General features: G+C 43.6%; 3 protein-coding genes and 1 long non-coding RNA gene across 6 annotated transcripts; 1 reads left to right on the top strand and 3 right to left on the bottom strand.

The window, feature by feature from the left end:
• Positions 1-388: 388 nt before the first annotated feature.
• On the bottom strand, positions 389-17,520 carry znf576.1 (zinc finger protein 576, tandem duplicate 1). 3 transcript variants are annotated; one of them, XM_070551680.1, is made up of 10 exons: positions 17,387-17,520; positions 10,707-11,191; positions 9,463-9,975; positions 5,600-9,021; positions 5,252-5,513; positions 3,728-3,913; positions 3,548-3,643; positions 3,288-3,471; positions 2,887-3,094; positions 389-2,783 (listed from the first exon to the last, which is right to left on the bottom strand). In XM_070551680.1, exons 2-10 carry the CDS (start codon positions 11,149-11,151, stop codon positions 1,530-1,532), a joined length of 6,570 nt encoding a protein of 2,189 aa, XP_070407781.1. In that variant the 5' UTR covers positions 11,152-11,191; positions 17,387-17,520; the 3' UTR covers positions 389-1,529. The 3 variants fall into 3 exon arrangements, with proteins under 3 accessions (XP_070407781.1, XP_015804455.3, XP_054596328.2); XM_015948969.3 differs by lacking the exon at positions 17,387-17,520 and adding an exon at positions 11,635-11,753; XM_054740353.2 differs by lacking the exon at positions 17,387-17,520 and adding an exon at positions 11,635-11,753 and having other exon boundaries at positions 9,463-9,972.
• Positions 12,409-14,759, bottom strand: LOC139070183 (zinc finger protein 418-like). The gene is made up of 2 exons (XM_070551919.1): positions 14,741-14,759; positions 12,409-13,640 (listed from the first exon to the last, which is right to left on the bottom strand). Exons 1-2 carry the CDS (start codon positions 14,757-14,759, stop codon positions 12,409-12,411), a joined length of 1,251 nt encoding a protein of 416 aa, XP_070408020.1.
• Positions 14,060-21,441, bottom strand: si:ch211-261d7.6 (zinc finger protein 99). Its single transcript, XM_015948970.3, has 2 exons — positions 20,966-21,441; positions 14,060-18,952 (listed from the first exon to the last, which is right to left on the bottom strand). Exons 1-2 carry the CDS (start codon positions 21,051-21,053, stop codon positions 15,072-15,074), a joined length of 3,969 nt encoding a protein of 1,322 aa, XP_015804456.3. The 5' UTR covers positions 21,054-21,441; the 3' UTR covers positions 14,060-15,071.
• LOC129163308 (uncharacterized) lies at positions 21,356-27,994 on the top strand. Its single transcript, XR_011520715.1, has 3 exons — positions 21,356-21,471; positions 23,831-23,990; positions 27,727-27,994. It is a non-coding gene; the product is annotated as an uncharacterized lncRNA (long non-coding RNA).

Below are 27,994 nucleotides of genomic sequence, written 5' to 3'. Positions count from 1 at the left end.
AAGACTGCTTTTTGGACCGCAGTTTCAGCTTCTGTAAATTGCAACTCTATGGCCGATCCGTCACGTGACCCAAAACAACTCAAATGCAGATTTACGGCGATAATATGAAACTGAAAATATTTACAACTCAATAAATTTTAAACTTGTATAACGCAAAAATATTTTAAAATAATTCTTACATGTTAATTTGGTTTGACATAGGATTTTAGAATTGTGTAATAAATTACATTAATATATAGTTATAGAATGTTTAAATCCTTTTTGTCAGTATTTTATTTTTTTACATTTACATGATGCAAGCGCACACATGTAGATGGTTAAAACACATTGCTGCTAATTACATTCATCATTTTCTTAGTGCAATTACTTCTAAAGAAACAAAACAATGTCTTCCTCCTAATGTTTTTATTCTCTTCTGAAATCAAAATAAATAATGTTGCAAAATTTGATCAAGTCAAAATAAATGTAAAAATCAACACGAATGATTTACAGCACAGTGCATGGCTCATCATTGCAGATTTCCTTCTGAGAATATACATTGAGGAACATAAGTATTTGAACACCTTGTGATTTTGCAAGTTCTCCCACTTATGGGCCATTCCCATCTGTACCGGGTCGGCCCGGGCCGGGTAGCCCCAGTCAGCCCCAGCCTGGCCCGGTTGATTCCACACATCCTTGTCTTAAGCCCATGTGCTCTAATGGAAGGTGTGAATTTGCTGTCAGCAGTGGGTGTGTTGGCCCTGGTCGGCCTGAAGCAGACCCCCTCGAGAAGAGGGCTGAGAATGAGCCTTATGGGCCATTCCCATCAGTACCGGGTCGGCCCGGGCCGGGTAGCGTAAGTTGTTTACATATCTGGGTGGCCTGGTATTTTTCCGGGCCAACCAAGGCTCATTCTCAGCCCTCTTCTCGAGGGGGTCTGCTTCAGGCCGACCAGGGCCAACACACCCACTGCTGACAGCAAATTCACACCTTCCATTAGAGCAAGCCTCTGATTGGTGGGTAGAATCAGCCCACATGGGCTTAAGACAAGGATGTGTGGAATCAACCGGGCCAGGCCGGGGCCGACTGGGGCTACCCGGCCCGGGCCGACCCTGTACAGATGGGAATGGCCCATTAGTTGGCCCGGAAAAATACCAGGCCACCCAGATATGTAAACAACCTACGCTACCTGGCCCGGGCCAACCCGGTACAGATGGGAATGGCCCAATAGAAATCATTCTGTCTCTCACAGTGGGAATGCACCTACTATGTGAATTTCAGACCCCTCCATGATTTCTAAGTGGGAGAAGTTGCAAAATCGCAAGGTGTTCAAATACTTTTGTTCCTCACTGTATACGTTTACAGTTGACTTTAAAAAGCCACCCCATCAAGATCATTTATCTTAAGCTGCATCACAGTTATACAAAGGAATGACACTGTCAGTGATGGGCATCATGGAGAAGGTCTAAGGACAGAGGAATTGGGTTAAGATACACATATTCTAAATTTGCAATCAAAACATTCTAAAGTACAATGTAAAGACAGTGTTACTACTCTTTTCCCAAGGTCCCTTGACTGTGAAAATTCAAAAAGCAGTTGTGGTTACGCGAGATACAAAGAAAGACGCAACACTTAAGGCAGAGTACTCGCGACATTCTCTGACAGTCTCCAAAACGGCACTTGCCCCCTTCCCCCTCACTGAGTTGCTCGGGCCAGTGGCCAGAACTGTCATACCGTGTGGCTGCATCAGGCAAAGGACTCTCCTCCACCAGGACTGGATTGGGAGTTTCACATGCTTTATGAGACTTCTCTGATGGAGGCTGAGGGGGGACTGAGTCATGAGTGTCCGAAGAGCTGGAGTGGATTAGAGCCTTGGACACCTCCAGCCTGAAAGCCATGAAGGTCAAAGCTGCGGAAGCTGCTCTGTGGTTCTGTCGGTACAGGAGCCAGGAGTTCACTAAAGCTGCATCTGTGAGGTACCACAGCACCGCCAGGGGCCAGCAGGTTGGAGAAGAAGCCGTCAGAGGAGTGGAGTAAAGACCTTGCAAATTCCTGCTGAGGCGAGCTAACGTCTGAGCCTTTTCAAAGCTGTTGATGAGAGCAGCCATGTTCCTGTGTTCATTCCCAGCAGTGGAAAGTAAGAAGCCACAGTGAGATCTGCGCAACATCAACTTCCCATTAGAGCTCACAAACTCATCCCCGATTTGTCCTCGTGGCCCTCCCACCTTGCCTGCTCCATGAACCCCAGCAGCTAGAAGGCGCTCCAGCATAGATGGAGTTGAGAGCTCCTGCTTACAAAGGAAAATCATGCTGCCTCTAGGCACCATTTTTTCTACTGCATCTTCTTTGTCTGAGAGATCCACTTTGAGATCCACGTGTGTGAGAAATCCTCCAAGCCCAGTTAAAGTAGTGCACTGAAGAGATGGACTGTTACCGTGAATCTTCCCCATGAGAGGAAGCGAGTACTGGTCAACAGCGTAATCACCTTGCCTTCTGAGCCACTGGCATCCTGCGTTAAAACGACACAGTAAAGGCTGAACTTTCCATAAAGGATCCCTCTGCTTTTGTAAACGGTTCGAGATGTCGCCTTCATGCTGCCCATCTTGACTCTGAGAAGTAACACTTTGATCACTCAAGCATGTTTTCCCATGCTGTTGACTTTTAGGACAACTGCTGGTTAGATCATCTCTCGGAGATGTTAGCTTTAACATGCGAGACAGATCAAGGAATCGGGTCAAAGACATGGCTTCAGAGATTAGCAGCACCTTAGTCGGGTCATCCCAGTAGAGCCTTGGACTGGGAAACTGAAAACAAACGACAGACCAAATGATTCATACATTTTGTGGTTTTGCCTCCAACTGCAAACCATGAAATAATGTAAGAAGTCAAACAAGCCCAGAAACAAACCTTCAAAGTTCCCATGGCAATGTGAATTCCAACAAAGCATGCAACCTCTCTGTATGTGACTGGATTCAGGATATTGGGTAGTTTATTGGTGGATGCAGCAATTTTAACCCAAGTGTCCCAACCAAAGTATTGATAGAAGTAGTCAATGGGTTCTCTTGTTCTGTTTTCAGCACTTGGAGATTGTTGCTGGTCCGCGGAAGTTGGTAAACTATGACAAAAAAAAATTAAGAATGCTTCATTCTTCAGCTGCTTTTATCATCCTGAACAACTTTGTATAGAAACAACTAACGAGATCCAGCATCATTCATGCAAAATATGACAGAGCTATTGAGTTTTAATTGGACACTTAATAAATATCATTTCTGGTCAAGAGTTAAAAGCAAGAAAAAGTTTCACTATACTTTGTAGATATTTGATTTGGATGTTCGCTGCTCATTTGGTTCTGGTTGAAGAAGTCCAAAATTTCTGCTTCCTGGTCGAGCTGCGGCTCTGATAATTCAAACCCATTCGTGTCTTCATCATCAGAGTTCTGGAGGAGGAAGTCCCAAAGTTCTGGTGGAGACTGCCCATCAGAGTCTGATGCAGCTGAAAGATCAGTAAACATCTTTATTGGAATAATTTTAAAATGTTACTCAGATAGTTACAAACTGTGAAAACAAACCTTGTCCTTCAGTAACGTCCCCTGATCCTGGATCAGACAGGGGACCTCCGACTATGGTTTCCTGACTACTGTTTGGTGGAGATGGTCTTTTTTCATCTGTTTCATCATAATCAATGTTAACACAGAGATTTACTCCTATTATCTTTATCACAGAGATAGCTAAGGCAGCTAGATACTCACATGGTTCACAATCTGCAGTTTGATTCAAGTTACTGGACCGATCTGGGGTAGAGCTCCCTCTGCTGGCCCGAAAAGAACCCAGCAGGACTTCCCTCTCCTCCTCCTTCACTGGAAAGAAGATGCACTGGTTGGAGTTCAACTCCGGGGTGAGACGGCAGCTGCTTGTGGTTTCCATGCTCTCGATCACTGAAAAACAATTCCAAACCCACAACTCATCTTCTAGAAGAAATCATCAACATAGTGTAGGGCTGCTCCATTATGGCAAAAATAATAATCACGATTATGGTGACTGAAATTGAGATCTCGATTATTTAAGACGGTTTTTCAATTAATGTTGATTTTATTGCTCAGGGTACAATCAGGACAAAAATAAATAAGAAACAAGATGATCACTAAAGTAACTCCTCCTAGTAAAAAAAAGACCAATATACTCAGTCTATGACCCAAGGGCTATAGACCTTGGTTTAACTCATTTAAGTCTAACCAGTACATACCCAAATACCAACATCTTGCAGATACTGACAGCAAGAATTATGCAGTGGCATTTATAACAAATAAACGCAAATAAATTGATGATCACAACATTTTGCATAATATGTATTTAGTCTTGTCAAGGCGCAGTAGGAGAGAGCACTAGCACCCTGTCCTCAGAGAGATTAGTTATTATTTATCAGCGTGAGGAACTTATTTCTATTTCTACCTTATTTATAAACTATTTATTTACAGGTCCATCGGTTAATGTAATAATTGTCCCAACCACAGCTGCACCCCCCACCCCCCAACCCGGTCTCTGCAATCGGGGCTAGCTGAACGTGTGTTTAGCATGCCGCACGCGCACATTTAGCCGTTTTTAGCGGCTCGGGAGCCCACAGGTGCGGTGTGTGTCACTCACTCTGGTTAATCCAACAGGAAGCCGGCTCTGAGAGCCGTTTCTATAGCGACTGATACATCACTACATCATTCCCTTTCCTAATGTCCTGAAGGACGGTCCGGAGCGCAGGCGGAGTGTTTAGCTAACCTGCAGGAAATGTCAACGACAGTTATCCAGAAAGTAGCTAAGGGTTACCAGAGATGTTTCTCAGGTGTTCGCTAGGTACTTTTAAGATTTAAAAAGTCAAGAAGGGGGTCTGAAAAGTTGTTAGAAATAGCAACAAAGTCGCTAAGTTGGCAACACTGTGAGGAGCGCTTCATTTGCATCTCGGGGCAGCGCAAGTGGGAGGAGCAAATAATCGGCTTGTTTTTATAATCGTTCAAAACTCAGATTGTAATTGGGATTAAAATTTGATTAACTGAGCAGCCCTAACATAGTGTACACTTTCCACATCATTACCAACACTTTTAATGTTTCTCTTAGATATGTAAACATTTTTATCTCAAGGAGAAGGAGATGCATTTATACATCATTTAGTTTTGAATTAAAAGGGAAAACTCAAAAGGAAATTCCAGCCTCTGAATCTAAAACCGCTGTCTGTTTTATGTTAAGGAAAAATCATGGAAAAATAATGCAGGCTCTTTGAAACTTACATGGAACATCTGCGTTCTCATTTCCAGCGGGTTCCAGGTTCCATCTCATGTGTCTGCCGCCCTGAGGACAGTTCAGCAGGGATCGGCTTTCCTCTTTCACCAGAACACTTCTTATGGATCGGTGATGCTCTGGTTGGACAATGTTGCTCTGTAGATTTTGACAGGTGGGCATAACCAGAAAGGGCTGCAAGTTGCTCTCTTCAACTTTGATGTCTGGATCTTCAAGAACCTGTACCTCGTTCTCAGCAAAGCTGTCAGAAGTCTGGGAAAGAAAGAAGCGTTTCAATATTCCCAATATAAAATTCTGTTAGGTGACCTTTTTTAAAAGGGTAAAAAGCATCATCTTACACGTCTTTGGTCGCTCCTTTCTGTCATTAAACACATGCCCTTGTCAGAAGCTCCTTGTTGCCTTGATGTAAGAAACCTCTCCAAGATGTTTCCAGGAGACTGGTCACTCTCCCTCTCGTGTTCCTCTCCTTTCATCACCTCATCAACACTAGTGCTAAGAGACTCCAGCTCAAACACAACAGGCTTTTCAGGAAACTCTTCTATTCTAACAGGAGTATAAGGCAAAGATGGAACAGGAGTAGATTTCAAGGCATTAAGGTTACTGTTCTGCGTCCCCATCCCAGAGTTAGCCGTTTCTAAATCTGAGGAAGGACAATGCTTTTCAAAGACTACCTGACAATCATCCTGTTCATTCTCTGATTCCACATCTCTGGGTTTATCTTCAGCTGAACTTGTGTTTGATGTCCCGTCTCTTCTTTGATGACCTCTGGTAGAAACTCCCTGTCCTACCTCCTTTTTCTTCTGGACCAATGTTTCTTCCTCCTCTTCTTTAACCTCTACTTCACGAGTGGAACATGACACTGTTTGAGAGGTCAGACAACTTTCTGGTGTTTCATGATTAACTTGCCCAGGATGTTCAGCTGGACTGCTGTCTTCATTTGATTCATTTTGGTTGACCCCTTCTGGATGAGAAACAGGATCATCTCTCTCATTTTGCTCCCCAACAGTGACTAAATCTACCTCTAGAAGTAAATCCTCCTTAACATCTTCCTCTGTGGTACCCTGCATTTCAAATTCTGAGATGAGGTTCTCAGCAGAATTGTCTTCTTGTTTGTCTCTACCTGATCCCAAAGGTTCTCCTGTTTTTGAACCTTTTGTGTGAATGGAAGCAGAAAAAGGGGTTTCAGGTGTAGGATTTGGTTGAGTGTCCTTACTTTTAATTTCATTGAATGGTGACTGAACTTCCAGGCGTAGATGAGACTGATCATTCATCCCAATTTTACCCCCACTCCCATCTTCATAGGTAGCCATTTCAGTATCTGTAGGAGGAACTGGTAAAGATGGTGATGGGATTAAAGCTGGAAAGGAAACGCTTCGCTCTCTATCCTCCAATGCCGTTTCAGGCTCAGTATCCCAGTCCGTAGGAGCACTCATCACCCTGACAATCTTATCGTGGCCTTGAGGAAGCTGGTACAGATCTAGTGTGGAGACACCCTCAAATATGTTCCCGTTGGTGTAAGTGAGACGGGGACTTTCTACAATATGTGCAGAGGTCTTGTGCTTCTGAAATGACGAAACTTCACTAAAACTTTCCCCACAGTCTTTACACTCTAAGGCACGCTTGGAAGTGATCACCCCTTCAGTCTCCACATTTGAGGATGACTTGCGCTTTCTGGTGGTCTTTGGCTTGGTTGGTACAGTCTGAGGCTGATTGGAAACCTTTTTTGATGACAGCAGGGAAAGTGCCTTCTGGTTCTTCTTGGATCGTCCTCCTTTTTTCTTACCTTCTGCAGTAAAGTTATCTGAGGGCTTTTTTGCACGAGACACTTTTTGGGAGCTTTGAGGTGACGTTTCTGGGGTCTGGCTTGATGCCTTTGAAGGATCTAACTTATAGACTTTGAGTTGGGGCTGCTTGTGACCTTTTAGTAAAAGCAGAGAGTCTTGATTCACATTTGATCCAGGTTCCTCTGATTTTCCTACTTGTTCTTTTGCAAGGTTTTTCTTTCCCTTTCCAGTCTTTTTGCTCTTGGGCTGATCTTTTCGCAGGAGTTTTACTTGTTTTTTCTTTTTAAACATCGGTGAGGACACAGTTTTGTGTTCACTTGTGTTTGCTGTACTTTCCTTAGCTACTTTCTGCTTTTTCATTTTATTCTTACTTGGACTGTCTTTGATTTGTTGTGCCTGTTGAGCCGGACTTGAAGATTTTACTTCCCTTCCTGTTAACACATTCCCTTCCTTCTTCTCCTTTTTCCCCGTTGCTTTCTTTTTCTGGGTTTGTACTTTCTTCTTTGAGAGTTTCTTTGGTGATGTTTTAACTTTTGTCAAATCTTGTTGTATTGGCTGATTTTGTGGTGGTGTCTTCGGTTTCTTGCTTTTCTTGTCCTTGTTTTGTGGACCAAATTTAACAACTATATGAGACTTTTTTGGTCTTTGGCGTTTGGCAGGTTTAGCATCAAACTGATAGTCATCATTGTATATGGAGCTAACTAAGTCGTGCATGTACCCTTGGAAAAAAAATGTCCTGGCAGGCTTTCTTTTCCGTACTTTCACCAACTCTTGAGCTGACATCACATTTATGGGTAACTCTGTGTTCTGAGGAGCCTCTTTAGTCTCCGATTCCAGTAGTTCACCTTCTTTAGCAGATGGGTCTTTTTCTTCTGATTGATTCTTGCTTTTCACAGGCAATTTTTCCAAAAGATGCTGTTTTTCACAATCCTGTGACTTCTTATCCTGCTCAGGCCCTTGATCTATACCTACTACTTCCATATGTGAATCTTCTTTGATAGTTTCAGATTTACTTGGAACTTGTACGTATGGTAAGCTCAAGCAAGAAGAAAGCTCTTTTTGCTCAGAGTGTTGAAACGTCTTTTCTAAATCATCAGTGGGCATACATGATGGGGCCGTCAGGATGGTCTCAAGCTCATCTACTGCAGACTGACATGCAGTCTGATCAGGAGGGCCTTGGTCAGCATTGAGCACAAAAGTTGAGGTTGTTATCTCACTTTGTGGTTTAGTTTGGAACTGTTCTGGTTCCTCGGTCAGCATCAAAGCAGGGGTGAGCTCTAAAATGACAGTTTGCTCAAGGTTTTGATTGAGATCATCTACTTCATTCTGACACACTATGGGTTCAGCATGAGTAGTAGTCTCAGGTTGTTTGGGGATCTGGTGTAACACTTCACCCTGAGGTCTCTCAGTTTGCTCAGTCTCAACGAGTGTGAGTTCTATATTTTCACCAACTGTTAAATGAGAGCCCAGATCTGAAAAGGAAGGATTTTCTAGGTGCCCATCTGGAGTAATAGGTTCCAGGATGATCGTTTGCTCCATTGGGTCAACTGAAGGGTCCAGGTCTGCTCTGTTGGACTCGGTCTCTTTCAGTCCAATAAAATCTATCTGTGGTGGACTGAGGTTTAAATTAGCCAATTCTGCTGGTTCTGATGGATGATGTATTTCCAGTGGAGGGGCATGTGGGGGGACCTGTCCCAAAATAACAACTTGATTTACTTTCTGCACATTTCCCAATGATTCAATGAGTTTTCGAATCTGCTCCGTGTCAATGTTGGCATCAACTTTTTGCAGAAGTCCATTGGGCTCTACTTGGAGCATTGACGGTTGAGAAATAGATATTGGCGTTATAATGGGTGCACCGTGCTTCAACCGTTGCTCATCTACGAAGGCTGGAAGTTTGTGTATATTTGTTACGTGCAGGTTCCGTGTCTTGGAAGTCTTGAAAACCTTCCTGCAGTGAGGGCATGGATAGATTGCTGTGGAAGTATCAAAAGATAAAAAAGGTGGGGATGTTATGAACAATTTAAAGGTGTAAATTCTGTAAGACGATGAATTAAAAATAATTAATTATTTTTCTTGATACAGGAAGACATTCAGGCTAAACATTAGCAGATACCCCATCATTCTAGGGCTTTGCTTTAAGTCATGAGATACTGCTGGTGTTTACCATCTTAGTTTCACAAATAAACGAGCTCACACTCAGTTATTTATCAGCTCTCAAACCAAAAAAGCCTAAATTAAGAACATTTTTATTATTACATTATTTTTTTCAAACAATTTGATAAACAGGGAGAGGCCTTTTCTTGAGGGGTGAAATTTTTTAACCCTATTTCATGCATACAGTAACAGTAATAACTAGAGGATATGTTGTCCTGTCCAGATATGAATAAATAAATAGTAGTTGTCATTTTTCTCACCATCGCTTTTCTTTTTTTGTGCTTTGGGTCGAACCTCTGCGCTAGTTTCTTCAGCTCCCTCTGGTAAGTGTGACACCATGTGCTGCTGCAGAGCTTTACCCATGACAAACCTCTTTCCACACTCCTTGCAAACATACGGCTTGTCTCCTGTGTGCTTGCGCTGGTGATACTTCAATAGGGTCAGTGTTTTGCAGGTCTTACCACATTCAGTGCAGGCATAACCATCCTCACCAAAATGAACCTTCTTGTGAACTGTGAGTTCTGACAACTTCTTGAAGGACAGACTGCAGATAGGACATTTAAAGGGTTTCTTCTCTGTGTGGGCCTTCTGGTGGACCATGAGCTCTGTGGAGTTTGGGAAATGGCGGTCACAAACATAACAGGCAAAAAAAGAATTCCTCAGTATGCATTGTTCATATTCTGCTGGGTGGCTCAGCTTCAGGTGGCGCTCTTTGCTCTTGTGGTCACTGAAGATGATGTGGCACTCAATACACTGCAAGGACAGCTGAGCTGCTGCAGGAGAACAAGACAAGAGTGGGAGTGGAGAAGTTTTACAAAGATTTTTGCGGGATAACAAAAACTGTTTGACTTTTTTCTTTGCAGAGGAAAATAGAAAGCTAAAATCCTTTACAAATCGGTGTATTTTGGTATTATTATTCCCCACAGCTGTTTGGAATGAGAATTGTAAGATTCAAGATTAACAACTAAAACTGAGATTTCACATGCCTTCTTACTTAAAGAGCAAGTCACCTCCTACCAGAGTATTACTCCACTCACACTACCTGTTTGAAAAATGCAACAAATGCTGTTGCCTAGCAGACCGAGAAGGCGGAGCCGCTAACAAATACACACATGCAGGCTCAACGACATTGTGACATCATATGGTACCAGCTAACATTCTAGGGTACCTCTTAGCCAATAGCGATGGCAGATTTAAATTCAACTGCAGTGCAGATTTTTTACCTGACAACGGCACAACACTGACAGTTTTAGGCAGGAAATTTAAATTTTAACTCAAATGCACTAAAGTGCAAAACTACTAACTACATGTGTCTGCAGCATGATCAGACACTCATTTATATAGTTTATCAGAAAAAAAAAAGAGTTGATTTAGGGGTGACTTGCTCTTGGGTGTCCTGAAAGGCGCTTTGAAATAAAATGTATTATTATTTAAATTCCTGGTTTAAGAATAGTATCAGTGAATTGTAATTATAACCAGTCATTTCACAGTGTCAAATACTCACATGTGAGAGGCATAACCAGCGGCTTAGACATGTCCATCTTCAGAGGATCCACCATGGCCTTCTTAGAAAGAACAAATTTTTTACCCTGACCAACACCTTTATCCGGCTTCTTCATTAGTTGCCTATCATCACACCCAGGGTTTGTTTTGACATTGGGTCCTGGTTCTGTTGGTGCATCCAGCTTTGAGGTTGTGTCCCTGGACTCAGCCTGGGACTTTACTCCAGGCTCACCTTCCACTGGTGGAATGACCCCCATGCCAGTAGGTGGCTCAGCTGTTCGGCTTGTTTCTGGTGTTGCTTTGGTTTCAGCAGTGGCATATGGTCTTTTCTCCTCCTGTGGATCTGGTTCACTCTGCACAGGCTCAGCCTCGGTGTCCTGCAATTTTTCTGTGGCTGATGTGACTGGAGGGTTTGTCTCAGGGTGCTCCTGGAGTAGATTCTGCATGGTTCTTTGCTTCACGGGCTTTCACCGGTTTCAGCAAAATCTACACAAACACACATTACATAGTTTTACTTGGCAGAAATACAAATAGCAAAGGCGTGCATTTTAAACATTTTAAAGGCAGTAAAAAGCAGCCATCTACAATACGAGGTCTGGGACAGTGCTTAACATTTGAATGACAATAGCTAGAGGGATGGGCAGCTGCTGAAGGCTGGTTTAATTTTGACATATCAGAATCCTACAAAGCTATATTTTAATGTTTTTTTTAACCGTTTTACTAAATCCGTAAAAGAAATCCACAGAAAACAACTGCCTGGTTAGCTTAATTCACTATTTGGCTTAAAATCAGGGCGCAAATCTCCGCATTTCTGATCTGTTTCGACGCAAACAATGCGACATATCTTTCCAGTTAGCGACTGTTTCTACAGAGACGCAGAGGAGTGTATGAAGAAGTGAGAGGGAGCAGATAAGAGAAAAAACGGTTACCTGGCTCGACTAGTCCGCCCAAACATCTACGCGTCGCGTTGTTCTCACAAAGCCATCACGGAGACGCTGCAGACTCAGTGACGTCACGTTTGACAAAAGAAACGCGCAAGAGATCTTGGGATTTGTATTTTTATCAACATCCTGACCAAAAATGGAATTTTTTCACAATTACTCTAATAAAATACGACTTAAACATAAACAAATTAGCAAATGCTAGATAAATGTACTTGCGGATAAAAACTGATTAAAAAAATATAAACTACAATAATTTACTACTTAAAAGGAAATCTCTCTTACAGATTTCTTCTGTTTCCATTTGCTTGCAATGACAGTCAGATTAACATAATCTTACAAAATACAAAAGTTTTTTAATATGGAAAAAGTTATACTTTTTATATTGCACATATACTTGTAGAGGTTGTAAAAGTAATTTCATTTCCTTTTTTTATCAAATGATGAAATACAAACTAAAAAAAATAATGAAAAATATTTTAATTGTTATTTCATTTTACAAGCAGAAAGATTTCATTTAGTTTTGGACATCTATTTTCCCACCATCTTCTCCTAGGGTTTTAACACACTTCACAAAAAAATAAAATAAAATAAAATAAAAATAAACATTATACCTCACAGCACATAATTTTGATATCTATTGAGCTTAAAAAAATAAACAAGCTTACAGAACAGTGTTACAATAAAGACAAACATGATCTTTTATTCAAAGCTAAAATTCTGAAAAACAGATAACTTGGCTTTTCTGAGAAGAAACTTTCCTCAGGATTTCTCCTCCTGTGGGAACGGCACTTCCCCTGTGGCATGTTTTATATAATGCAAGTGTAACTCTGTAATTTCATCAAAGCCCATATCACACTCAATGCATTCCCATTCCATGTACTTGTGCTCTCTGAGGGCCTTCTTGCCCAGCTCCCACCCTTCCGGTGACTGCGTGGATTCTGAACATGGATCAGTCCAGCCAGGAGAACTGAAAAATTTTAAGCAATGCACAGGCTCGCCACAATCTGACTCCTCAGAGTATTCAAGTTCTCCACATTTACCATCTTCTAATGAGCTCTCACCCGCACTCGACTGTGGTTCTTTCACTTTTTTGATTTCTTCTGTTTTTAAACCCACTTCTCCCTCATCTGGCTCTTTTTTAATTTCTGCACTCCCAAAATTTTGAATGCTTGCGTCAGAGGCAGAGATCTTTAGAGGTTTTTTTCTGACGTGCCACATCTGGTGCGCATTGTATCTTCGAACATTTCGGAAAATCTTGGCACAGTACTTGCACTGATAGGTTTTGAGGCGAACCTTTGGGCTCGTGGGTTCATCGGCACTCCTGTCATCGCCGTCTTGCCTCAGACTGTGGTTCTGCAGGTGTTTGTCTAGCGCCACTTCATCCAAAAAGCCTCGAGCGCAGCTCAAACACCAAAAACGCTTCAGATTATGGAGCTCAACGTGATCTGTCCACGACTTTACAGATGTGAAGCTTTTGTTACACTGATTACACCTGGCCAACATTGAATCAGCCACCCTACGTGACCTGTGAACTTTCAGGTGACTGATGAGCCGTGTTCGCCTGATAAATGACATTCCGCAATCTGGACACTCATAACTACGCAAGCCGGCATCATTCCCAGAATGTCTCCCGTCATCTTTTGGGGATGGCTTATCGTGCAGCTTTAGGTGTTTCTGGTATGAAACCAGGTACATGTATGACTTCCCACAAACCTGGCAGGTGTGACCCTGTCGAGATTTTTTCTGCATTAAGTCTACTGGAAGATCTTGTGCTGACTCTGGAGGCTCTGTTTGGGCCGAACTGCTTGTGTCCTCCCCGCCTGCCACACCGCTCATAGCTTCCTCTAGGTTTTCTTCTGCTGCAGGCCTCCTGCCATCTCCCAGCTGGGCTTCCTCCTCTTCCAGAGCATGCTGGTGTAGGTGAGTCGCATAGGCATCCAAGTCGGTACACATCAGTCCACAGTCCTTACATGTAATAATGGAGTTGAAGGCTACAAAGAAAAACAAAAAACAGGTATCTGATAAGCATTTTATTAAAAAAAAAAAAAAACTGTCACATTGTGATTGCATTTTAATTTAAAGACATTTCTATTCAAATGAAACGATAATGCTTCAAAATTTAAGATTTATAAACAAACTCTGGCGCAAATATGAGAAGCTGGAATAGTTGGATCATTTTTAAGTCTGAAACCAAAAAAAGTTCAACTCATAAATATGAATCAGAAACAATTGAACCCCAAGACAAAAGTTACATTAAAATATTCGTATTTCCTGACTGGCATCAAAGCTGTATGTGCCGTTCCCAAAGGCATTTTATTAGACATCAACAATGTCTAATAAAAACAAGATTCAAAATTAAATGTTGCCACTGAAATCATATTAGTTATTTTTCTTTGAAGTTCACCAAACCTGTACTTGTGATAGTTTAATTTAAAGTCTGCAACTCCAATAATTATATTTTACAGGACATAAAAATGTTTTACGTTATGCTATGAATTAATATTACATTATTTGCAATAAAATTGGAGACACTGTAAAAAACGATCTCAACAAACATATAAAGATTCAACTCAAAAATTGTAAACCGGAGGCTAAATTAATGACTTGACCCATTAAAACACATTTTAAAGGATTTTTATCTGTTTCTGAAAGCAGTTAAACAAGAAGTCAAATGACATGTTGGTCATCGGAAAGAAAACAACAAATATTTCATCTCATCAACAGTCTACAATAGGAACATAAACACTAATTTAGTTGCCACAACAAATAAATACAAAAGGTGTAGAACACTATAAAGTAAAACAAGAGCTTACCAACCAGTTAATGCAAAACAACTTTTACTTCAAGTTTCTATGCAACGAACGATCAGTGTGTTTAGTACGTGCATCATATCAACATATTTAACATTCTGTAGATCATATACAGTAGTAGTCTCTGCCAACACAGTCCTCAGCAATAATAAATAACGTGCATTTTTAAAGTGGAAACATTCTTTTCATCAATGGTTTGTAATCTTTTTATTATTTGATAAAATAATCTGATCTCCCAAGGGCTTAAAAAGCGGATCTTCATTCATTCAAACAGATCAAACGGTGGCTCAGATCCGTCATTTAGAACTGATTCACCGATAGGTTAGAATTTATTATTCACACAGATTCTGGTCCAGTGTCATGTCAGAAAACATGAAAACAACTATATTTTCTCTAAACTCACTACATATGGCAATACGAATTAAATAAAAAGTAAAAAGGTCATCTGACGAGATAGCAGCAGGGGTGTCACTCTGGCCTCAGATACAATCGTTCCTGTGGATGACCAAAGAACTGAAAGAGTTTTAGTAAAATGAGCAGCAGATTGAGACGATGCTTTTGTATTTTTGGGAATTTGTTGATCGAAGAAAGGCTTAGGCCGTGATGCTGGCACTAATGCTCGCTCTGTGACTGGCTGGATGAACTAAGGGGAGGTTGGTTTGTGGTAATACATGAGTTGGGGGAGTTGGGTTTAAAAGGCTTTGAGATCAAAGCAGCACTGAGCCTGAAGCGCACCTCGTTGGGAAGACGACAGCGCACCTCATCATGCCAAGTGAGGTGCTGCTGAAGCTGAATCTCCGTCCAAAAGCCGTGGCAGCATAGGGCACAGCAGTGAGGCCGGCTTTTCGCCTTTTTCTTATGGTATGCCAGCTGCTTCTCTGTTTGGAAAGCTTTGCCGCATTTGTCGCACTTGAACAGGTATTTGGGTGGGTGCTCAGACACGCGGCTGAGAGGAGGAGGAGCCTCTGCTGTGGCATCAGGAGTTTTAATCTCCAGTTTAGACTCTTGCTTGAGCACTGAACAGACTTTCTTATGGTCAAGGAACATAGCTGTAGAGCTGCACTGCTTTCCACAGTCCAGGCAGGAGATGTGCTTCACAGGTTGGGGGTCAACATCGATGTTCTTCTGTCCTTGGTCAACAGAGCTGTTTTTATCAGTGACAGAATCCTCAGTCTTGTTAACTTCACTGCTAGAGTCAGAGGGCTCTGTTTCCACAGTTAGAACAGGCTGGGTTTCGCTGTTTGAATGGGCCTGCCATTTATGAGCACGCAGTCCTCTGAGTTTTGCGAAAGTCATGAAGCAGAGGGGGCACACATGACCTTGGGACTTCACAGCCGTTGACAAGACTTTGTTTCCACTGAGGCTACTAGCATCAATGTATCCTGGGTTGTAATCAGAAGCCAGATGTGAAACGTTCTCAAAAGTCTCGTTACAGATTGGACTCGAGGACTGCTCTGGTGTGCCGTTTCTCTTAACACTTGAGTGGGATCCTGGCTCAGGTTCGGTTTGACACTGGGGGTTAAAGATTTGGTGACGCTGGAGAACGCGGTGGTTGAAAAACACTTTTTCACATTTCTTGCACTGAAAAGATCTTTCCTCAGTTTTGTAACCAGACGATTTTAAGTCCTCTTCCTTAATGGAGGACAGTGAACACTTCTTTTCTCTGTGCCATCGCCTGTGGGAGCCAAGGGCTGATTTGGTCATGAACTGCCTCCCGCAATCAGAGCAGTGAATCTGTCCTTTACCGGCCTCCTCTTTTTTAGCCTCCTCAATCATCAGAGGTAGACCAATATTTGATTTTGCCACAGATTTAACACCTTCAACATGAATTCTTTTGTGTAAATTCAAAGCTCCCGCTGCAGCAAAGCTTTTGTCACATGTTTTGCATTTGTATTTCAAATGCAATGATTTTGGACTTTTAATGCAACTATCTTTGTGCTCATCCTCATTCTTTACATCTGTCTGTTCATTTATTTGGTCTGAAGGTCCAGCCCTCACACCAGCCTCATGGTCTTTTTTAATGCAAAGTTTCTGGTGAACTCTTAGGGACAACTTGTTGTTAAAATGTGCAAGGCATGTTGGGCACTGCAGATCTTTTGCATTTGCTGTGGACTGTGGAGAGTTCCTGGACTCGTAACCATGGCTCTTCATGTGAAACTGCAGCGCTTTGCCCCGTGAAAACAGCTTCCCACAGTCGGGACAACTGTACGTGTTTTTCTTCAACTGCTCCACCTGATGCTGAAAAGACTTGACCGGTGGAGGGAGCAGCTGGTCACTGTGAACAACCTCATGTCTAAGGAGGCTGGAAAAAAGGCGGAACGACCGGTTGCAGATTTCACATTTGTGATTTCCATTTTCATGTTTGCGCATGTGCAACGTCATGATCCCTTTGTGGCGGAACTTTCTGCCACACACCGGACATGCAACTTTAACGCCGGAGCGCGAGCGCCCATTAGCAACGTGCAAAGATCCCGATAGGCCCTTTCTGAGCCTCAAATCATTGCACTCCACCTGATTTTGCTTGTGATGTGAATAAGCCCCTAAAGACCAGAAACCCTTTCCACACGGTTCACAATGATAGATCTTTGGGCCTAGCAGGGTTTTCTTTGGATTATATTCTTTCTTACTGACGGAAATATTTTCTGTCGTCTGAGAAGTGCAGGTTGTCAAATGGGTAAGCAAGCTGGCTGCATGCAGGAAAGACATCATGCATTCTGGACACTTTAGTTCTTTTGCTTTGGGATGATGCAACTGATGTGAGACTAAAGCAGACAAATGAGGGAAAACATCACCACACTCATTGCAGGTAAATGTTTTCTTTTGTAAACCATCAGCCTGTTTGTACAAATGATTGCTTGAACTTGGATCATCATTAATTTGTACTTCATTATAACTAGTTTCACATGTGTAAACTGCCACTGACTGACCTTGAGCTTGCTGTCGCCTCATGCGAATGCCATGCCACATTCTGTGAACGCGCAGAGATGCGGGATTGTTAAACCAACGGTAGCAATCTGGACAGTCGTGTCTTTCCTCTGGACCTTTGTTCCCATCTTCACTCTTCATCATGGAGCACTGCTTGCCAGATTGGTCCAAGTCAATCTGTACTATTTTCAAGTCCATTCTTGGTATTGACCTGGGACTATCGGGGTTAGTTTCATTGTCTGAGTAATCTGTAACATCCTGATCTGATTCACACAGCAGCTCAAGATCAGGCTTTGCATCTTCAGATCCCTCATCTTCAGACTCACTGTCACTGGCACTGATCACCTGAACATTAAAGTCTCCAGGTTCATAGCTCTCCACGTCTTCATAAGCCTCATTTACATCCAGTTCTTCCACCACACAAGTGGCTGGAACACATTCAGACTTCACTTTAACTTCCAGAGAAGCCCCAGAATGCTCCATCTCTTTGCATCCACTTTCTTGAAGTAGCAAAGTCGAGTCTGTCTGGTCACTCTTCTCCGTTTCTCTGAAGGCATTTGTATGCTGCAGCTGATGAGAGTGAAGAGCTGAAGCCCTGGAAAACTTCAGTCCACAGGGTTTGCATTCAAACGCCTTCTTCTGGACCTGACACACCTGATGATGGAAAGACTTGGCTGGGGTTGTGTCGCTGTGAGCTGTGCGCATGTGTCTGTAGTAGAAAGTTAAAGTCTTGAACACTTTTCCACATTCCTCGCACGGGAACCTCTTGGTTGAGTTGGTGGGATTAGAATGGCTTCGCTGATGACTAAAAAGGGCAATATGGCTGTTGAAACCCTTCTTGCACTCACTGCAGTAAAATTCATTAGAATTCTTTTTTGCTTTTTGCTTAGTTTTTTCTTGAGCACACTGACAGTTGTGACTGAATCGCTGATGAGTTTTTAGGCGAGACACTGTAGAAAAAGCTTTTCCACATATGCACTTAAAACTCTTTTCCAAATCATCTTCTGGATGACTTTCACTGGACTTTGTTTCCACTTCTGATTCTCCAGTTTTAAGCAAGTCTTCACAACTCTTGCTCTTTGACTTTACCAGCTTTTCTTCATGGCAACGTCTATGGGCATCCAGAGCTGAAGCACGAGAATAATTTCTTCCACATGATTCACATTGAAAGGATTTTTTTTTTAATTGTTCAAGATTATGAAAAAGTGATTTAGAGGGCTGTTTGTGTGCGCGTACATGGTTAAGAAGATGTCCAATGCTGGTGTAAGATTTCCCACAATCTGAGCATTTATAGTTCTGCTGCCTTTTCAGTCCAGAATTAACAAACTCGGAGTTCTGAGCCATTTGATTGTGGTTCTTCATGTGCAAGTGCAGTTCGCTCATCTCAATAAAAGACAACGAACAAAGGGTACAGAAATAAGTTGTTTCATCGTCTTTTTCTGCAGCAGGTTGACCATCTGACTGGTTGTCCGAGTACATGTTTTGTTGATGGTGATTATGTTGCTCCTCGCAGAATGCTTCCTCACTGAAGGCTGCTCCATAATCGCGACAGCAGAAAACCCCAACCCCTAGAAATAGAAATGGAAAAATAGGAGGTCAAAGAGACTCCTGCTTCTAAAAAAAGATAGAAAAAAAGAAAAGGTCACAGATCACAAGTTTACAATGAATCTTTATTTTTAAAACTTCACAAACGAACCACAATAAAATAAAACAAAAACAAAGAACTGCACAGGGCTAACACGTAGCTAAATTGCTTGATATTTTCAAACCATAGAAAAAAAGTTTAATGAAAGGAATGTTACTTAACTGATGAGTCGTTTGTGTACGCAAACAATGATTTTATACAAATCAAATGAAGACAGTTGCTACAGATGTCATAAACCAGCTCAGCAAAAGTTTATTAACAGTATTAAAGCTGCAATCTCAAATCGGCTAAACAAGCTAGCTTAAAACATTTTTTTCATGTCTCTGTTCTAACATAATATAGCTAGAACTATATTGAGGAGAAAAAAAATGAAGTGGTTCTCTCGTATTTGACTAAAAACCTCAGCCAATAACACAGCTTGGTCCGAAACAAACTATTGGATAATACGGTCTGCCTCACAGAAATGCCAAACTTCCCTGGGTCATCCACTCTTGATGCGCTCAAGCATTTAAAACCAGAGCACCACTGGTGTGAGAGGTTCTCTGCTCAGTAATATCACAGAAGGAGAAACAGCCTCCTGCTACCACTTCCAATTTAGGACAACCTACTAGAGTCCCAAAAGGAAAAACACCATTTGTGGTCGAAGAAAACAAAACACGTTTGGACCTAGAAAACTGTGCCAGGTGTTTTGCGCCCTCTCGTTTACACTGGTAACGCACGGTTTCCGGTAACCAGCGGACGTGGCCCAGGGGTGAGAGCCAATAGGAACAGTTCCGTGATCGTGTTTAAAAGCTAGCACGTTTTGCAGATTTGCTATTGCAGCTGTAAGTATGGTTAAAAGCAGGTTTGCTGTAGTTTTATTACCTATTAACAAAATATAACCCATATATTTCTATTTTTAAACAGCAAATCATTTGTTAGCTGCTTCTCTAAGGATTTTCTACTGACTCCACTTTTGTCCAGTGCTCACATTAACAGTTATATAGTATCCGATAAAGGCTCTTTATTAGTTTCCTATGGATCATTAGCCACCAACCAAATACATTTTAGGACCTTTGGCAGTCAAACGCTGCCTCACTGAGATGTAAAAAATAAAGTGACCTTTTGCTTTATTTATCAACTCCACATTAAAAGCTCCCGTCATGAATTATATCACCCAAAAAATACATCCTTTCCTATGTAGTACCATTACTCTGATCGATTACTGAAACACAATCAACATTGATCAAATTAAATTGATAGTCAATGTAAATGTTAGTCAAATTGTTTTAGATGGTTGAATCAGGACTGAGCACATCTCAACTTGAGCAATAAGTCAAGCTTTTTGAAAATCTGTTAACTAAAGCTTTTGATGCCGATTGTCTTGTTTTTTATTTTTTACTATTTATACCCAATTATTTTCAGAGGGCTGTTTTGATTTTAGAACAGTTGTGAAAACATTTATGGAGCCTCTAAAACCCAGGGGCTCAAACTGTATCATGGCAATACACAGCATTAAAACTAAGCAAGGTTGCAACATTAGGAAAATACCTCCAGAAAAGACTTGGAATAAGAATTCAATCCAAGACAAACCTTAACCCTGCTCAAACACCCATAACATTACATTTGGTTTAACAATGAGGTCAACATGTCGTCTTTAACCATGTGAATTTTAACAAATGTAGGCAAGTTTAACTTAAATCTACTAAATGCGTCTTTTCAACATGCATATGCTCTTGTTTTCGAGATTCATTTGAACAAGACAAAAATGTTAGTTAACTTAATGAGGAGGTTTGCCATATGTGGACACTTCATTTTGATCGTTAGTGTTGGTAAGTATCAGTAAATTTTAGAAGTTACATACGTTCATGCTCCAATGTGCTGATTAATAAATGATCAGATGTGTGTGAACGCTTCAGTGCTGCGCCGGGCTAATGTGGAGTTTGTGGATGCCTACCCTCAGCGTAGTCCTCTGTGGATGGATTGTTACGGAAACCCTTATCATCGCCGTGCTCTCTAACCGTTGCAGCAGAAGATCCTTCCATCTTGGCGTGGTTACTTGCTAGTCTGTGTTAGCCTCACTCTCGCAGGACAGCTCCACTGCTGTTTTAATTCACCTTCGCGTATGGATATATAGCCGTCTGAGACGGTGCGAATAAAGTAGAACACAAATAAGCGCCTGTTAATCCAATCTACTGGTGCGTAAACATGTATAACTCAAACACATATGCTATTGCGCGCACCGATGGACAAAACAATTAACTACATATCACATGCGCAGTAGACCCATTGACGTCGAGGCGGAAGTTTGCTCTTCTTCTGTTGCGTTTTTTGGGTTGTCTTTCTACATTCAACTTCCTCAGTAGAAATGAATGCTAATGGGGGCGAATGGAGACCCATCTAAAATGGCGGCCGGCCGCTACGGCAGCTCCAACGGACAGCGCCAGTCCACGAGGCGTCTATGTATGTATGTATATATGTCTGGTGTAACAACTGTGTAATGTTTCTGGAAGTATGCACCAAGTTTCAGGTTCTTCACAAAAGATGTTTATTGTGTTCCTTCTCCAGCTGTACATCATCATCTCATCAACGCTCACCTCTACCCTTAAATAGATTATCTAATACTGTCCCCTTGTGGGCAGAGCCACCATAGGTATCACTACAAACTGGTGTACGATCCAATTGAAAACAGATCACGTGGGATTACTAGTGACTTTTCTAGCCTATCTAATAGGATTTTATATTAAAAATTTGTTTTATTTATCTTGGGCTGCCACCTTACTGTGGTGGAGGGGTTTGAGTTTCCAATCAATCAATCAATCAATCAATCAATCAATCAATCAATCAATCAATCAATCAATCAATCAATCAATCAATCAATCAATCAATCAATCAATCGTAGTATCTGCTTTAAATAATTCATCTGTATATAAGAGACTATCTTACAATATCATACAATTTTATAATAACTGCAGCTTAAAAAGAATCATCCTTATTCATTTTGAGCCTCAAAGAAGAAATGCCACCTTAGAGGTTGTGGAGCGACAGCTGTAATCAAATCACATCAAATCAGATTTTCTTTAAAAAGCGCTTTTCAAGCAAAGTGCAACTCAAAGTGCTTTACAGAATTAAAATGACCCCAAATTCCCATAACTGTTTAAAAACATCAACAGACATATGCACACACACGCACGCACGCACGCACGCACGCACGCGCGCGCGCACGCACGCACGCACGCACACACACACACACACACACACACACACACACACACACACACACACACACACACACACACTAACGTCAGTACAAATTTATATTCGGCTGAGTCCAGATGAGCCAAGTAAGGTAAGACAAGGAAACACCATCAGAGTTGCCGTCTGCCCCGGCAGCATCAGGTCTTTTACACAGCAACTACGTCAGAGCGCTCAGAGGAGGGAGAGCATAGACCTCCACCTCCACTCAAACACCTGTAGAGCGCCCAGGAAGCAACAGTAAACCACCACCCCTGGGGCAGAGGGCCCCTACAGAGAAAACACTGGATTAAAATGAGTAACAATATGAAAATAAAAGAGTTAATATGAATGACAAAAGTAAGAAAATAATTAACAAAATAATGTGGACAGTAAAATAATAATATTAAATAATGAAAACAATGCTAAAATATAATCATATACAGCATGCAAAGTAAGCAATTAAATATAATCATGTAAAACGAGAAATAAAACTATAATAAATAATTAGATAAAAGCTAACCTAAATAGGTGGGTCTTCAGCCTGGACTTAAAAACATGAACGTTCTCTGCAGCCCTGAGGTCCTCTGGCAGCTCGTTCCAGAGGAGGGCCGTAAAACTGGAAAGACGACTCGCCGTGAGTGTGTGTCCTGACTTTAGGGATGGCCAGGAGACACCTGCCAGAGGAGCGCAGAGGCCGTGAGGGTTCATATGATAAAAGCAGTTCTGAGAGATAAAAAAGGCCCCAGACCAGTAAGACATTGAGTAAGACAGTGAGCGGAGAACATGCTTTGGTTGGCCACTAGAATATTTCAGCTCAACCAGCAGCTCAGTAATGCGCACACGGCGAGTTTTTACCCCCTGTGAGGCGGAAAATATCAACTGGTCAGATATTCACCTCAGCGTCTCGTGATGCGGAAAACTCAGTGAAAATCAGGCGCACATGGCGAGGTATCTGCTGAGCAAGCGGTCATTCGAGGCCGTTTGCTCAGCAGATGGCCCTCATGTGTGGCAGGCTTTAAGGCACTGAGAAAAATCAACAATCACTGCAAAGAATTCAGGCAGCTTTCATTAGCGTAACGCTGGCACACACTGAAGCCATCTCACTTTATTCGTAAATGAGAGCACAAAGCAACAGAATGAACAGGAGTAGGGCTGGGCGATATGGCCTAAAATCAATATCACCATATATTGAAGATCTCACCTCGATAACGATAAGTAGACGATAACTACAGGAATGCGCAGCAACAATATTTGTCCACTAGATGGGGCTGTCTCATGTATTACATTGACAAAAATTTTACATGACTCAAGGTGCTACAGCTTCTTAAAGGGACATAAATGTGGCCAACTTACACATTTTTTCATTTTTTCATTATCAAATTTATTGACATGGGAAAAATTATCTGGATGAGAGACAAGAACTTGGATAACGATAAATCTCTGACATGTTGCCCAGCCCTAAACAGGAGTCTATCAGACTGCATTTATTGTTATTTACATGACAATCTACTGAAATAAAAATGGCCACAGTCAGAGTTTTAGTTCAAATGTGATTAGTGTATGATCTCCCTTTTATTTTTGTAAGGATGATACCAATGAGCCGGACCTCAGGGATGCAGCAGTTGTCCTCCTGACAACCATCACCGATGATGCAGAGAGTCCAGTTACGTACGACCCAGTGAGAATCTGTTATCCTAGAGGGTGATGTGATTGTCAACCTCTCCAGGCTTCCTGATGCCTTCCTGGTAATGTTCGGCCTCATCTATGCCTTACACCTAGATTATCCGAAGGGACTGACCAACACATTTGAGTTCACGCAGAAAATCTTACTTGGTCTTGATGAGTCTAAACTGTCACCCACGCTGCAGAGTCAAAAATGACCTGATGTTACATGTGTAACTCAAAATCTGAAAGAGTGGTGGATTCAGATGGCTCACTCTGTTAGAGCACTGTCCACATCCACAATGTAATTTACTATTTGTCTGCTCTTTAATTGTTGATGTTAAAGTAACACACCACCGTTTGGGCAAATATGTTCATTTTCCACTTCTCCTTGAGTTAACCCTCCCACTGTCCTAATGGGTAGGACCCCGCGAGGAAAGTTGACCATTGAGCAGGGTTGATGGTTCATCCTTTGGGTCCACGTGACAGGGGTGAGGAGTGAGCACCACCTCACCCCTGTCACGTGGACCTCAAGGGATAAACCATCAACCCTGCTCAATGGTCAACTTTCCTCGCGGGGTCACCCATAAAGACAGTGGGAGGAACAGTTGAGTTTTACCTTTTCTCTGTTCGTCCAGCCGTTCTGAGTCTGGCAACTCTCATTTGAGGCTTTAGTTTAGCGTGAATAATTGAATCGGATTAGCCCATTAGCATCTAACGCTAATAGGCTAATCCGATTCAATACTCAACTGGTTTTCTGCCAAATGGCATAAAGTACTCACTGTCTTACTTGATAGTGGTTAGTGTAATTCATATTTTGTTAATGTTGAATTGATGTGCATCCTGATGTTGCTTTAAACCACCTACTCAAAGAAACACTACACACTGCTGTTGTCCAGTTTTCAAAAGTGTGCGTTTGTAATTGTGTCACGCCCTGTCCTGTCTACTCTTAGGTTTTGTCTGTTCTCCGTTAATTGCTCCCACCTGCCTCTTGTTTCCCAATCACCATAGCTCCCGCTCCTCTTGTATTTAAACCCCTTCTGTTCTGTGTTCCCTGTCGTGTCATTGTTTCAGTGTTCCAGCGTGTGTTTCTAATAAACCTTTGTGAAACAGACTCACCTGTTCGCCTTGTTCCTCCCCGCGTTTGGATCCTCATCTGATGACCGCTCCACTCACCAGGCACGCACGTTCGTGACAGAATGACACGACCCCCTGAAGGGTCCAGCGGGGAGATCCTCCCATGGAAGTATTTATTCCAGTTCTTCTCCGCCGACTATCGACCGGCTTCTCCTTCCCCAGCTCCAGCTCCGCCTCGCCGCAGACGGCGTCCCCGACCTTCTGCCTCGGCGTTCCTCGCCGCCCTTCCGGAACCGGACGGGACGTTGGAGGGAGAGATGCTCCGGGATCGCTCCAGCTTCGAGGGCACGAGGCTGGCTTTCTGCTCCCCCGGGGTTGGTCCACGGCGTGGGGAGAGACGCCGGAATCCACCGCAGCCCTGCGCTTCAGGACGGAGCTGCGAGCCCACCGCTGGCCGTGCTTGGCGAGCCAGTTCGGACACGCCCCCGGTCAGACCAGCTGTCCCGGCTCCGGCCGAATCGGCGTCTGCAGGAGGAGGAGCTGCGCTCGCAGCCCTGTGGGCGGAGCACGCCAGTCTACAGGTTGAAACAGCCCAGGTTCGTCAGACCATCGAACTCCAAGTCCTCCAGCTAGATGATCTGCTCGCTGAACTCCGCGGGCTCCAGCTGGACGATCTGCTCGCTGGGCTCCAGCTGGACCACCTGCTCGCTGAGCTCCAGCTGGACGAACTGTTCGCGGCTCCGGCTGAACCAGCTGTCCCGCCTCCGGTCCACTCGGCTCCTCTGTCATCTGTGGGAGGTGGAGCCACACCCACAGTCCAGCCAACTGAACTGGCCAGTCAACGGGCTGAGCTGGTCCGGCTTCAACAGAGCGCCCATTCTAATCAGCTCCGACTCGACGCTCTGCGCTCCCTGTCTTCAGCACTAGCACTGCTCGTTCACTCAAGGCCTGTTCCAGGGGGGGTCCAGAAGCAGATGGTGCAGGCCCAGAAGCAGACGTTACCAGCCCAGAGGTCAGCGGTTCGGGGACCGGCGGTCCAGAAGCCAGAGGCCCAGAAGCAGACAATGCGGGCCCAGAAGCAGACGGTACCAGCCCAGAAGCAGATGGGTCCGGTGCAGGCCCAGAAGCAGACGTTACCAGCCCAGAGATCGGCGGATCGGGGACCGGCGGTCCAGAAGCCAGAGGACCAGAAGCGGATGAAAGTCAACACCGCCTCCATTCCAAGGGTCGACGCCTCCATTCCAAGGGTCGACGCCTCCATTCCAAGGGTCGACGCCTCCATTCCAAGGGTCGACGCCTCCATTCCAAGGGTCGACGCCTCCATTCCAAGGGTCGACGCCTCCACTCCTGAAGTCGGCTCGTCCGATGACGTCGCCGCCTCCACTCCTGAAGTCGGCTCGTCCGATGACGTCGCCGCCTCCACTCCTGAAGTCGGCTCGTCCGATGACGTCGCCGCCTCCACTCCTGAAGTCGGCTCGTCCGATGACGTCGCCGCCTCCACTCCTGAAGTCGGCTCGTCCGATGACGTCGCCGCCTCCACTCCTGAAGTCGGCTCGTCCGATGACGTCGCCGCCTCCACTCCTGAAGTCGGCTCGTCCGATGACGTCGCGTCTGGTCTGACGTCTCCTCCGTGTCCGGTTCTGATGGTGACTCTGAAGTACGCTCCGGTCCAGCCTGCAGGGACTTTGTCGCCGGTCCTGCCTGTGTCCCCGGCCCAGCCTGCAGGGCTCCTCTACCGCAGGCGCCGCCCTCCCAGGGCCCGTCGCCTCCTCTTCTGCCCCAGGCGCAGGCCCCCAAGGGTCCGTCCCCATCTCCTCATCTGCCCCTGGCACAGGCCTCCAAGGGCCTGTCCTCGCCTCCTCATCTGCCCCAGGCGCCGGCCTCCAAGGGACTGTCGCCTCCTCATCTGCCCCAGACGCAGGCCCCCTAGGGTTCGTCCTCGTCTCCTCATCTGCCCCAGGCGCCGGCCTCCAAGGGCCCGTCGCCTCCTCATCTGCAGCAGGCGCCGACCTCCAAGGGCCCGTCGCCTCCTCATCTGCAGCAGGCGCAGGCCTCCTGACTCTGCTGATCCCTGCCGCCTCTCCTGTGGTCCCTCGGTTCCTCTGGGCCCTCCCTCCGGGTCCCTCTCCTCCCGCCCTGCTCCTTGTTCCTGTGGGCGTCTGGGATCCGCCCTTTGAGGGGGGGGTACTGTCACGCCCTGTCCTGTCTACTCTTAGGTTTTGTCTGTTCTCCGTTAATTGCTCCCACCTGCCTCTTGTTTCCCAATCACCATAGCTCCCGCTCCTCTTGTATTTAAACCCCTTCTGTTCTGTGTTCCCTGTCGTGTCATTGTTTCAGTGTTCCAGCGTGTGACTCTAATAAATCAATGTTAGAAGTTCTCACCTGCCTGCCTGTTTTCCTCCCCGCGTGTGGATCCTTGCCTCACCTCAGCTCACCTCGCCACACGCTCGTGACAAATTGTTTCTTTCAAATTTTGTTTTATTTTCTGTTTGAGTTGGCTTAATCAGTAACTTTAATTTGATCATAATTTGAAAATATATTTAATATAAACTCCAAATATTTAAGTTTATTTATGTTCTGATATACTCAAATATCTGAGTTTATAAACTCAGAAAATATGAGGCAACTGATTGCCTTACATTTTTTGAGTTCTGCCTACTTATTCAGTGTATGAACTGTAAAGATTTTGGGGTGTTCACCTAACAGTTCAAGTGTTCATTTTTTTGCTTTGTGTGTTCACAGGGCATGCTCAGTTGAAGTTTCCATCTCTGCGCGTTCAAGATGTAAGAAAAATAATACGAAAGAAATGCAACAATGAAAACTTCAAAAAGGCATCAACAACCAAGCAAGTGGATCCATAAAATTGACTGATTTTTTTAAAGGCATTTTTAAAAAGTCTTTCAAAATGGACAGAATTAACGTGTTAAACATGTTCAGAACAGTTTGCGTTCTCATCTTTGATTAATCCTGGTAAACAGGTCTGTTTTTGTTCTGTTCTAATTCTCTCAGT

This window comes from Nothobranchius furzeri, chromosome 5, assembly GCF_043380555.1.
Source record: "Nothobranchius furzeri strain GRZ-AD chromosome 5, NfurGRZ-RIMD1, whole genome shotgun sequence".
Classification (NCBI taxonomy): domain Eukaryota; kingdom Metazoa; phylum Chordata; class Actinopteri; order Cyprinodontiformes; family Nothobranchiidae; genus Nothobranchius; species Nothobranchius furzeri.
Note: the sequence above shows the minus strand (reverse complement) of the source record. Positions and strands in the feature narration are given on the sequence as shown.

What these genes read in the sequence shown, in the direction of transcription:
- si:ch211-261d7.6 (XM_015948970.3), bottom strand. Translation starts at nt 21,053, where the DNA reads ATGGAAGGATCTTCTGCTGCAACGGTTAGAGAGCACGGCGATGATAAG. An exon ending in CACAGAGGACTACGCTGAGG is followed by an intron (nt 18,953 to 20,965) that starts GTAGGCATCCAC and finishes TTCTATTTCTAG; the next exon opens with GGGTTGGGGTTTTCTGCTGT.
- znf576.1 (XM_070551680.1), bottom strand. Translation starts at nt 11,151, where the DNA reads ATGCAGAATCTACTCCAGGAGCACCCTGAGACAAACCCTCCAGTCACA. An exon ending in GCTGGTTATGCCTCTCACAT is followed by an intron (nt 9,976 to 10,706) that starts GTGAGTATTTGA and finishes GTTCTCCTGCAG; the next exon opens with CAGCTCAGCTGTCCTTGCAG. An exon ending in AACTGCAGATTGTGAACCAT is followed by an intron (nt 3,644 to 3,727) that starts GTGAGTATCTAG and finishes ATGATGAAACAG; the next exon opens with ATGAAAAAAGACCATCTCCA.